At 40.9% G+C, this 12,913-nt stretch overlaps 1 protein-coding gene across 1 annotated transcript in view; it reads right to left on the reverse strand.

The window, feature by feature from the left end:
- Nucleotides 1-5,117: 5,117 nt before the first annotated feature.
- The window catches only part of LOC113018312 (NACHT, LRR and PYD domains-containing protein 3-like), a 49,121-nt gene continuing 41,325 nt past the window's right edge, over nucleotides 5,118-12,913 (reverse strand). The window contains exons 11-13 of the mRNA XM_026161369.2: nucleotides 11,389-11,562; nucleotides 7,783-7,829; nucleotides 5,118-7,609 (exon numbers count right to left, since the gene is read on the reverse strand). Of these exons, the coding sequence (XP_026017154.2) occupies nucleotides 7,092-7,609; nucleotides 7,783-7,829; nucleotides 11,389-11,562 (739 nt within the window). The 3' untranslated portion in view covers nucleotides 5,118-7,091. The remainder of the gene's footprint in view (nucleotides 7,610-7,782; nucleotides 7,830-11,388; nucleotides 11,563-12,913) is intronic.

Below are 12,913 nucleotides of genomic sequence, written 5' to 3' on the forward strand. Positions count from 1 at the left end.
TATGCATGTGTATGTATGTAAATGTGTATGTGTGTATATATGTATATGCATGTGTATGTGTATGTGCATGTATGTATATATTTATATATATGTATTTTTTTTTTTTTTATTATTTATTTTACTTTTCTTTGAGCTTATCATGGTCACATATTTGCTGGCTGTTGTTACTGTACGTATATAAGATACATTTGTATTATTTTATTTTGTTTTTGTTGCAAATATTCATATTTTATATTCTTTTTTTTTTTTTCTTCTCGCTAAATAAGATAATTTCACTCAGTCGGGAGGGTGTGGGATATACTTACCCACTTAATTTCCGTTGACTATGTGTGCACGTCTGACCCTCAAGTTTTTTGTGTTGGAGTGGAAGGACCGGTTACGAATCAATCAGAAGTTTGTGTTTTAGCAGACCTATGGAGGGAGCTCTGTGCGGTCTGCACCAGTTTTTGTATATAGTTTTTTCCTCCCCTGTCCCCTGTCCCCTCCCTTGCAGACATATCTCTATGCAAAGTTATAATTCCAGTAGCATTAGTGAAACATTGCAGTACCTGGCAGGGGTATGGTGGCCTTGTATTTTACTACACACTGACGTTCCTCTCTTGCTATCTTCACATTGGGACCATTCTTGGACACTTGCCGTACCGATGCTACCATTGATTATTCTGTCACTTAACGTTAATGGTCTTAACTCCGCTATTAAGCGGACACGTGTCCTTGAGTACCTATACCGTAAAAACGCTGACATTGCTTTAATCCAAGAAACACATCTGAAACAAGGTGATGTGGCACGTTTTCAAAACAAACACTACAAACTACTAGCTTCGTCCTCTGCCCCAAATAAAACCAAGGGTGTCTGTATCTTGCTGAAGAGAAAATTCGACCTTACTACCAGGTATAGCACGAGTGATGAAAACGGCCGGCTGGCACTTGTAAGTGGCAGTATCTTAAACCATAAACTGGTATTCGTATCTGTATACTGTCCAAATGAGCCAGACAGGGACTTTTTTACTTATATTGCCAATACACTATTAGAATACAATGATTATTCCATAGTGTTGGGTGGAGACTTCAATGCTGTCGTCAACCCCGTTTTAGATAAATCTCATCCAGATGCAGTAGCTAATCTCTCATCTTCTCTGTTGAATACACTTATAAAAGATCTTAATCTCATCGACCTTTGGCGGATGCAGAATTTCGACATTAGGGATTATACATTCTTTTCTAATAGACATAAGACATTCTCTAGGATAGACTACGTTTTTGTTAGTCCTTCCTTAGTTTCAGGTGATACATCTATTTCTATTCAGCCAATCTTGATATCGGATCATTCAGCTTTGTTATGCTCTGTCGATCTGCCCAATTTAAAGAATAGGGCCCCCAGGTGGCGCTTTAATACGTCCCTATTACCAAACTCTACCTTTCTCAGCCTGCTTAAGCTCCAGCTGAAGGATTTTTTGGATATCAACGCTAATGAGGATATCGACCCACAAGTCTTATGGGAGACTACAAAATGTTTCATTCGTGGCTTTTCCATCTCATTCTCCTCCATGTTGGCAAAAACAAAACGTGCTCAGGTGTCCAATCTAGAAAATCAGGTGGAATCTTTACAGAATCTGCAAAAACTAAGCCGGTCAGACGATCAGTCTACACTCCTAGCTTCACTAAAAGAAGAATATGATGCAATAACCTTGTCCAAAGCAGAGTTCATCTTGCATAGAACTAGACAGAAGTACTATTTTGAATCAGAGCGTCCTAGTCATTTGTTGGCACTTATGCTTAAAGAATGTGAAACAAGGGCACATATTCCAGCTATAACAGCTGCAAACGGTAAAATTACGACAAATCCCCAGTCCATTAACACCACTTTCTCGTCATTTTTTGTAAATCTGTATAAATCAGATATCAATTTTAAGGATACTATCTGTAATAGCTTTCTCGAGAATCTGGATCTACCTCATATTCCACAAGCAGATCAGGATGAGCTAGAGGCCCCATTAACTCTAGATGAGCTGCATAGAGCGCTGAAAGACCTTAACAAAGGTAAATCACCTGGACTGGATGGCCTTCCGCCAGAACTATTTCTAGAACTTTGGGATACAATAGGCTCGCTCATGCTCGGCTCATTTAATTTTGCAATCCGGAACGGGTCTTTCCATAGAGACCAGAAAACAGCACTTATTACCCTTCTCTTAAAAAAGGGAAAGGACCCTCTTGAGTGCTCTAGTTTCAGACCGATATCTCTGCTCACAACTGATCTTAAAGTATTTGCAAAAGCTCTCGCATTGCGCCTGGAAAGAGTTATCCATGTTTTGGTCAATGCAGACCAGACAGGATTTATCCGAGGGCGGCTTGCATCTGATAACATAAGACGGCTGTTGCACATCATAGATGCCGCTAACAGCTATCAAAATCCATGTGCAGTATTTTCACTTGATGCAGAAAAAGCCTTTGATAGGCTAGAGTGGGACTATATGTGGATGGTATTAAAACACTTTGGGTTTAAGCAGAAATTTGTTGCTATGATTCAAACACTATATCACTCACCTCTTGCTAGTGTCTTAACAGGGGACCTGGTCTCTCCCCCTTTCACGCTGCAGCGTGGAACGAGGCAGGGTTGCCCTCTCTCTCCTCTCCTGTTCTGCCTCTCTCTAGAGCCCTTAGCACAAGCCATTAGACAGTCCACGATTTCTCCCATAAGAATTGGTGGTCATAATCATATCATATCTCTATATGCGGATGATATTATTCTGTTTTTGGACAACTATGAGACGTCCATCCATCCATTGATTAAAAACTTTGACCATTTCAGCTCTCTATCTGGCTACAAAATAAACTGGTCGAAATCTGCTTTGATGCCTTTGAACGATAAAGCTACGAAAGTTTCCTTACCCGGTTGTGTTCAGATCAAAAGCACTTTTACTTATCTGGGCATTTCAATTCATAATAGTATTCCAAAGATAATCAAGGAGAATTTTACTACTATGCTAAATAAGATCAAATCCGACTTTCAAAGATGGGACAATTTAAAAACTTCGCTTCAGGGTAGAATCAACACAGTAAAGATGAACATACTGCCACGGCTTAATTTCCTTTTTTTTATGTTGCCACTCTCTCCTCCTCTAACTTATTTTAAAGACATACACTCTGCGGTGTCTAAATTTATTTGGAATGGCAAAAGGCCTAGGATACGTTTGTCAACATTGCAGCGGCCCAAATTGTTTGGTGGCCTGGCAGTACCAAACTTAGAGTTTTATTACTGGTCATTCCAAATCAGGGCGCTTAGTACGTGGGTCAACCCAGAGACTACTACTGCGTGGAAAATGATCGAATCCGCCAAGGCAGCACCGCATAGACTACAATATCTTCTGTTTGCTAATGTTCCCGCCAATACGCTCTACAACAACAACGAATTTGGACCTATTATTGCCAACTCTATACAGGTATGGAGGAAGATAGAACGGCGGCTGGGTGCTCCAGTTAAATTTTGTAAAAGCTCACCACTCTGGCATAATTTAAAGTTACTATGTGGCAGCCGACCATTTGTTCAACCCTCTTGGTTCTCACTCGGGATAAACCTTTTTGATGATCTATTCAACGCCCAAGGCCTTTGCTCATTTCAGGACTTAAGGACACGTTTTTCTCTTCCTGCATCTTCTTACTTTGTATATCTGCAGCTCAGATCAGCTTTAAAAGCATACGGTGTCCCCTGGGACTCTCCTCTTCCCTCTCATCCCATGTTGGACTGGATCCTGCCTAAATCTGGCAGACCCTCTGTTTCCAAAATCTACAACAAATTAGCTGAACATGGTATGAAGTCCCTGCCCATTGAATCTATTTGGGTCAGGGAACTGGGAGAACTACAGGTTAATATAGACTGGGATACAGTGTGGTCTAATCTGAGTTTGACTTCTAAGAACCTGGCACATCAATTAATTCATTTCAAAACCATACACAGAACATACATTACGCCCTATAGGAGGTTCCAGATGAAACTACAGGCTACGTATTACTGTCACATCTGCAATGATTCATCACCTGGCACGTTTTTGCACATGTTTTGGGACTGTCCTGTGGTATCCGATTTTTGGGTCTTTGTGAACTCTGTGTTATCTGAGGTACTGGAAGTTTTTTATGTTCCCAATCCTGGTCTTTGTCTCCTTAATGATACCTCTGAAATCTCCTTAAAACAAATGCAATGCAAAATGTTGTTCGCTGGATTTACATCCGCAAAGAAGACTATTACAAAGCAATGGTTCTGTCCTGACATTTGTATGGAATCATTCTGGAGACGATGTCTTATCCGTGTTATTGGTTTTGAACATACCACACCAAAATTAAATAAAGCTCGACCCACGACTGTTGACGCTTGGAAAATCTTCTCATCCAGAGTTATCTCCTGGAAGAGGCAATAATTGGTTTTAACTTTGTGTTTTTGTGTCTTTTCTTTGCTGTCCCTATGCCTTGTTTGCTAATGTTTGCTTTGCTACTGCAGTTTACAGTTGTGCTGTATATGTCTGTACCCCCCCCCCCAACCCCGTTTTAAATCAATAAAATGTTGATCACAAAAAAAAATATGGAATAAATGGATTAGCTTTGTGTCCCCCAATCTCCAATCTATCGTACAATGTCAGGTTGACCCTCAACTTCATAATATGTACCTAATGTAGTCTTTGTAAATAAGTTAAACATGCTGCATTATGTAACACACTGTCATGCCGAGTTTAATTTTTTTTGCTATCAGAATGTAAAATAAAAAGGACTAAGAAAAAGTTTTTTTTTCTTTTTTCTTTTTTTTTCTCGACTAAATGATATCAATGCACTTTATTGTAACAAGTCCTTTTTTTTCTTCAATAAAAATCTAATAATAATAATAATAATAATAATAAAAGAAACCACATGTTCACATCTCTGAGGACAGACTGGACTCTTTGACTGCACCTTGGTTATCCTGAGAGGTCTGTACAGGAGCATGTCGACCCCCCCCCACTGAAGATCTCAGTCAGTAACTGCGAAACATATAAACCTGCTTTCATTTTCAAATGATGAGCTTCAACAATGAGTGAAACAGCAAGAGCACGTGGAGAGTTTGGAAACATCCCATTAAGAAAGAGAAATCAAACATTTGTATCCATTTTAATGAGCTCAGACTTGTTGAAAATGCAGAAGAGCAGGTTATGAACTGAGCTTCAGGGAAACACAACATACTTATATTCACTTTGAAGCTTTGAGTGGAAAAAGACAGAAAAACAACATGTGGATCCTGGAAGAAGAGGGGGAAGTTTACAATGAATCATTTACAACAGTTTAAAACATCAACTGATTGAATCAATGAATCTGAAAACGTGTTTCTAAGTAAAAGAGACAGACATGTACAGACTGAACTATCTGTTCAACAGTGTTTCTCAAACAGGAGGACACTCTTTACCAATGTTGGGACTAATGCGTTATTAAGTAACGCGTTCCAGTAACTACGTTATTATTGTGGTAACGAGCACGGTAACTAGTTATTATGCCAAAATCAGGAACGCGTTACTCGTTACTGGGATTTAGATAGGGTCGTTATTCGTTACTTCGTGTGGTGGCTATCGCAGAGCTTCCACAGATTCAATAACATTAGCAAGTGGTGGAGGCCAGCAGGTGGATGAAGGAAAAGGGAGGCAAGAGGAGAGACCCGAAGCGGCCGCTGGTCCGAGAGTATCAGGTGAACTGAACTTCAGGTAAGAAGTTATGACCTGCAGTCTCTCTGGGTCAGATATGAACCAAGTTTAGGTGGAGTTTATTTTCGTTATGCTGACTTTTTCCGTACTGCGTGCTAGCTAGCATGATGGAGTTTCTATATAGCTGGGTGGGTGCTATGAAGTTAATGATGTTGAACTTTATTTTGTTCATAAGGTTACAGTTGCCAACCGTCCCGTAAAAAACAGAATAGTCTCGTATTCAGAGAAAATATCATGCGTTTCGTATTGAGGTGAAAAGGAACAGTTTGTCCCGGACTTCAGCTACAATGAAAAAGACACAAAGCTAGAGTTTTTCTGTCTTTGCTGCACAGCTGCCTCTTCTTCTCTCATTCTCTCCCCCTCCCTCTCCTGTTGCTACTTCAATCATGAAACTGATCAATGATCAGCTGATCGGCTTTTCTCTCTGGTTTATTTATCGCCCACTTTGCGCCAGAAAGAGGAAACCAGCGGATGTCGCGCTAAACAACAGCAGCACTTTTAAGCTTGATCAGCTGTTGTTAGAATTTATTTAATATTAATTTCTAGTATCAGCTGATGTTTGCTGGAGCCACAGCTGTAAAGCTGCTGGTCATGATGTCGGTTTGGATATGTGGTGAGAGGGAAACATGAAGATGAAACCAGGAGATGTCCTTACTGAATCATCAGAGCTGTGATGGAGAAACAGGTTTACCTTTTAGGTGACATGGATGAGTTGAAGGGAAGTTCTGAACGGTTTCTGAGAGACAAATAACACCAGGATCCTTTTCTAAGTAGTAACAAATGATTGATAGATTGATGCATATATACCATCAGAACAGTGTACATCACTGTCACAACAGTGTTTATTTTCATTCAAAGGCTTTATGATTTTTCCTATAATGGCGGCCGGTCTCTAGTCAAAATGCCCGGGACAATTTTTTTGTCCCAGTTCAGCTCTGTAAGCAGCTCATCTGCAGTCTGGTGTTACCTACATCTTCCTATTCAGAAGGCAGAATTTCAGAGTTCTGAGTACAATCGAAAGCACCGCGACTGCAGTTTTTGTGTTGGATGTAAAAAGCAGGCTAGGATAGAATCAGGTGTGGGATTTCTCTCGTGGAAATGTGCACATTATTTTTTTCTTTCTATTGGTAGGTGGCACAGTGCAGTTGTGGCAAGTAAGCAAGCTAGAAGACTGGCAGTCTGGCTGGGTATCCAGTTACGGAAGCAACACATTAACAAGAGAATTCTGAGTAAAACCAAAGTTACTTTCCCTAGTAACTAGTTACTCTGAAAGTAACGAGTAACTTGAAGTAACCAGTTACTTTTGATAGAAGTAACTAGTAATGTAACTAAGTTACTAATTTAAAGTAACTTACCCAACACTGCTCTTTACACTCAACTCAGGGACACTGAGGAATCATAAAATAGCCTAAATCCAGGATAAAGAGTTTCAGTGAATGTGGTGTTGAAGGTGTGGATGTGAATCAGAGTGTCAGAGGAGACACTGTAGAAGGACAGAGTGCCAGCAGGACAGTCCACATACACTGCTACTCTGTTAGAGACAGAGGAGGAGATGGATGTTTGCCTGCTGTTGTGCCTCACAGAATGAGGACCATCCTCAGAGCAGCTCAGACTCCAGGACTGATCATTCCGTCCAAACTCAGTGTCACTGTTTCCCTTTCTTCTGATTCTTCTGTAACTCACTGATATAAAAACGTTTCCTCTCCACTCGACCTCCCAGTAACAGCGACCAGTCAGATCATTTCTACACAGCAGTTGAGGAAAAACATCAAATCTGTCTGGATGATCACGATATGACTGAACCTCCCACACACGTGTCACCTTCCTGTTGTTGTCAGACAGTTTGAGTTCTCTGTGTACTGTGTTTGTGTCGATAGTGAGTTGGCAGGAATCTGATGGAGAGAACAAACACAATCCAGCTGCAGTTATTGATCGATCATCTGTTCATTGATTGACACTTTGATGATGACTCCTGACATCAGAGATGTGAATGAGTGATGTGAGTTTGAAGATGGTTGAATGTGTGCTTCTTTGTTTTCATGAATCACATTAAATACACACTTACACTTCCTCAGACCTGGTCTCAACCATCGGACTCCAGCAGGCTCCACCCTGAAAGGAGGAGGGGGGTCAGACCAGCACAGTCTTTTTCAGCAAGCACACATGGACATTACATGGCTCTCAAAACAGAACATGAACAGGTTTATCAGTGTCTAACAGTATGTGTATAATTTTATTTAACCGCTTGTATCTGTGATCTCATTCTTTTGGTCACTACCCAAAGTTTGTTACCATAGATGAGGGTATGGACATAGGTTGACAAGTAAATTTAGAGCTTTGCTTTTACGCTCAGCTCTCTCTTCATGGCGACGGACCAGTACCGTGTTGGTTTCACTGCAGTTGCAGCACCAATCTATCTGTCCATCTCCCGCTCCCTTCTCCCCTCAATCATGAACAAGCCCCAAGATACTTAAACTCCCTGATTTGGGGCAGAAAATCATTCCTGATCCAGAGTGGGCACTCCACCCTTTTCCGTCTGATGACCAAGGCTCAGATTTGGAGTTGCTGATTGTCATTCCCACCTCTTCACACTCTGCTGTGAACTGCTTCATTGCAAGCGGGAGGCCATCACCCGATAAAGCCAACAGAACCACATCATACGCGAAAAAAGCAGAGTTTTCTTTCATAGCAACAGAGAACGACCTCTCTGAGAGATAGGATTTAAACCAAGATAAAACCTTTGAGACCAACAACATGTTCCAATCTTGATAGAAGAATGTTGTGATTAACCGTGTCAAAAGCAGCAGACAAGTCAAGTAAAACTAAGACCACAGAATATCCAGAATCTACAGTTAAAAGAAGATCATTAAAAACTCTAAGTAAGGCTGTCTCTATGCTGGGGCGAGGTTTCAAACCAGACTGAAACTTGTCATTAATACCATTTGCATCTAAAAAGGCCTGAAGTTGTTTTAGAACTACCTTTTCCAATATTTTGGAAATAAAAGGGAGTTTAGAGATCGGCCTGTAGTTAGTGAGAGCATTAGGGTCAAGATTTTTCTTTTTCATAATAGGTTGCACAACAGCATGCTTAAAGACAGACGGTACACAACCTGATGACAATGATGCATTCAGCAGAGATAAGATACAAGGACCAATAACATGTAAAGCTTCCTTAAAGAAACGAGAAGGAAGAATATCATGCGGGGAACCAGAGATTTTGAGATGATCAATTATATCTTTTAAAGCAGAATAAGACACTGGCTCAAACTGTTGAAAGACAGTCAAGCATTCAGAAGCTGGAACTGGGTCTAAAACTGATGATGGGTGAGATGGATGAGAAGCCCTTAGAGCTGAGATTTTATCAGAGAAATACTTTAAGAATTTATCACAAAGAGCAGGGGAGGCATCCCTATAAGTGGTAGTGCAAGGGTTTATCACAGAATTAAAAGTATTAAAAAGTGCTCGGGGGTTGTGGCTATTAGTCATAATAATGCTAGACAAAAAGGCAGATTTGGCAGCTTTAACAGACTTTTGATACTTAGATAGACAATTTTGGAGGATGTCCAGAGAGACGTGGAGTTTGTCTTTCCTCCATTTTCTTTCAGCACGACGACATTCACGCCTAAGGGCGCGAGTCGTATCATTTAGCCAGGGTTGTGAGGATTTGGCACGTTTAATTCTCAGAGGTGCCACAGAATTAAGGATGTCAGCGCATGTAGTATAAAAGAGGTTAGCAAGCTCATCCGCTGATAAAACCCCATTACAGTTAGCATCAGAGAGGGGAGAGTCAAGGAAAGCATCAATGAAGTGGGCGATTGACTGGGAGTTAATCGTGCGCGATTGCCGCACAGGGCCATCACTGTTCAAATCCACATCGCTCGCTACAGTATTAAACAAAACCGGAAAGTGATCTGAAATCCCAAAGTCCTCTATGTCCGTGATGCAAATATCCAGACCATAAGATAGTACCAAATCAAGTATATGACCTTTAGTGTGAGATAGTACTCCTTCTTCAGCCTGGTGGCTCCCTTCACCTCTAGTGTCCACCATCTGGTGTGGATCAAGAAACTGACCTCGCAGCCCGTTATTCACCAGTGAAGCTAGTTTCAGCCATTATATAAATTAATGTTTAAAAAGGTTGGATAAACCTGCAGTCACATGAGTGATGAAACATTACTCCTATTCATTCAGGTGTTGTTGGAGAGTGGGCCCATGTCACTTTTTCGGGCTGTGATCAGCCGGGCCCAATTCATTTAATATAGCAGACGTGTCTACTTGAGTATTGAGTAGAGATGGCACGATACCACTTTTTTTATGTCCGATACGGATATTATAAATTTGGATATCTGCCGATACCGACATGAATCCGATATAGTGTGTTTTTTAATCAATAAAACTTTTTTTAATGTGTTGCTGCTTTTTGTATAAGTTCATACTCAAGTTAAAAAAAACAAAACACTAAAGCTATTCTGTTATACCTGTATGCAAAAACTGCACCCAAAATATTTCATAGTTCAGCGATACTGATCAATCTAATAAACTTAAACTTACCTACTCCATCCTCCCTGTTCTGGTGTTTTAAAGAGTAAGCAACCTAATAGGGTTCTAAAACGCCCAGCAAAAAAATAAATAAAATAGGGAACCACCCACCCTCCACCTCATGATGCTTAATTGACGTAATCAACTTTAATTTGAGGAAGTGTGAAAAAAAAATATACACAGAAATCAATTATTTTTAAGAATAATTAAATAGATTCAACATCTTTCTTCAACAGAACTGCAGACTGCACAGATGGTACCTTCCCAAAGGAAAAAGTACTATAGCTTAGTAGGGTATATTAGACTTAATAATTACTATATGCAGTAATGGACTTCTATACATTTTACATAAGATTAAATCTTTGGGTTTAAGATTCGGATAATTATTTATTAAAAGCTAGACATTTTAAATGAGAATAAGAAAGAAAAGTATGTCTTTGTGCCCCCTTTTCCCTGTTCATGCCCTATCGACCCCCCTGGCTAAACTTTGCTAGATCCACCCCTGCACAGTTACCAGCGTCAGCTGTGTAGAAAAAGATCCTGGTGTAGAATGTAATATTACATTCTAACAACAGCTTATCAAGCTTAAACGTGCTGCTGTTGTTCAGCCGCTGGTTTCCTCTTTCTGGTGCAAAGTGGGCCAAAAACAAACAAGAGAGACGGACTTGCGACAGAAAAGCCGATCAGCTGATCATTGATCAGTTTCATGATTGAAGAACATGAAACTGCAGCAGGAGAGAGAGAGAGAGAGAGGCAGTCGATCCATATATCTGTTGTTAAGCTTAACGCCGGAATGCTTTACAAACATTCAGAGATGAACTTACACACTTGCTTTACTTCTCCCTAGGATAACTTTCTCGGAGATGAAATGCCGGTTTGGCAGCAAGGCTACAAATACACACAGCCGCTCTATCACGTGACGCATACTGCTGCGATGTGCTACAGTTATGAGCCAAGTTACGTGTATCACAAGTTTTGTGAGGTGCTTTTTTGATATTTAATGGATCAGATTACATTTTTTATTTCTCTCCGATATCCGATCCAGTAATTTACGTCAGTATTGGACCGATACCGATACGTAATATTGGATCGGTCCATCTCTAGTATTGAGAAACAGCCATTCTCTCCATACCTGAGAGTGTCCAGTCTCCAGCCTGGATCCTTCAGTCCAGCTGACAGCACCTGCATTCCTAAGTCCCCTGGATGATTGTATCTCAAGTCCAGCTCTCTCAGATGGGAGGGGTTGGAGCTCAGTGCTGAGGCCAGAGAAGTACAGCCTTCCTCTGTGATCAGACAGCCTGACAGACTACAGACACAGAAAACAACAATCCATCTGTGAATAATTATTTTCTGTTTGTCAGATACAATAACATCCATCCATTTACATCCATTCAATTTTAATCAGTTTTATTTATAAGACATAATTCTCAACAGACAATAACAGTTATCTCAAGTTGTTATAGTGTATGGTAACCCTACAATATTAGAGAGAAAGCCCCAAAAATCAGACAGTCCTCTGTGTACACTTTGTTACTATGTGAATGAAGGACTCCCCTTTAAAGAAACATACATTAAATAGCATGAGGAACCAAATGGACAATCTACCATGAGTGGGTGGGGGATGCTGGGAAAGAGAATAGAGAATACATAAGCATAGAGAGACAAAAAAAGAAGAGATTGAAGACAAAATCAGATTCCTTAGTTCCAAATTATTTTGTATGTTTGTCATACACCATATGTATGTCTTGATGCATGCTCAGTCATCCAGGTAAGTAAATTTCCAAAAGTTGATTCTGTTCATCTGGACATAGCGTTTTGTGGGAGAAATGTTTCGTCACTCATCCAAGTGACTTCTTCAGTCAAGACTGAAGAAACTTTCAGTCCGACAGCTGTAGGGAAGAAGCTGTTCCGGTACCTTGTGGTCTTAGTCCGGAGGCTCCTGTAGCGCCTCCCAGAAGGAAGAAGGGTGAAGAGTCCATGTGATGGGTAACTGGGGTATTTAATGATTTTCCAAGCCCTTTTCAGACACCGCTTCCTGTAGATGTTTTGTATGGCAGGAAGTGGTGCTCCGGCGATGCGCTGGGCAGTTTTCACGACCCTCTGCAATCCCTTCCAGTCCGAGGCAGTGCAGTTTCCATACCAGACAGTTATACAGTTGGTCAGGATGCTCTCAATGGTGCAGAGATAGAAGTTCACCAGGATGTCTGAGGACAGGTGGTTCTTCATCAGAGTCCTCAGGAAGAAGAGGTGCTGGTGAGCCTTCTTGAGCCTCCAGCTTGGAGCAGTTGGTCATCCACATGAGATCCATCGTTGTCACTGATGAGGCCAATCACCGCGGTGTCATCTGCAAACTTAATGATGGTGTTGGAACCATCAGCAGGTCTGCAGTCATGCATGAAGAGGGAGTAAAGGAAAGGGCTCATCACACAGCCTTGTGGTACACCGGTGTTCATTGTAATTGTAGATGAGCAGTGGTTATCCAGCTGGACATGTTGGGGTCGGTTGGTCAGGAATAGGGATGGGTATCGTTTAGGTTTTGTCCGAAACCAGTGCCAAACCGGTACTTTTGAAACAGTGCCGGTGCTTAAACGGTGCTCAAACCGGTGCTTAAAGAATGGAGAACACAAACGTTCTCCAAAAACCTCTCATGTTTAGCT

Source organism: Astatotilapia calliptera, chromosome 3 (genome assembly GCF_964374335.1).
Source record: "Astatotilapia calliptera chromosome 3, fAstCal68.1, whole genome shotgun sequence".
Lineage (NCBI taxonomy): Eukaryota > Metazoa > Chordata > Actinopteri > Cichliformes > Cichlidae > Astatotilapia > Astatotilapia calliptera.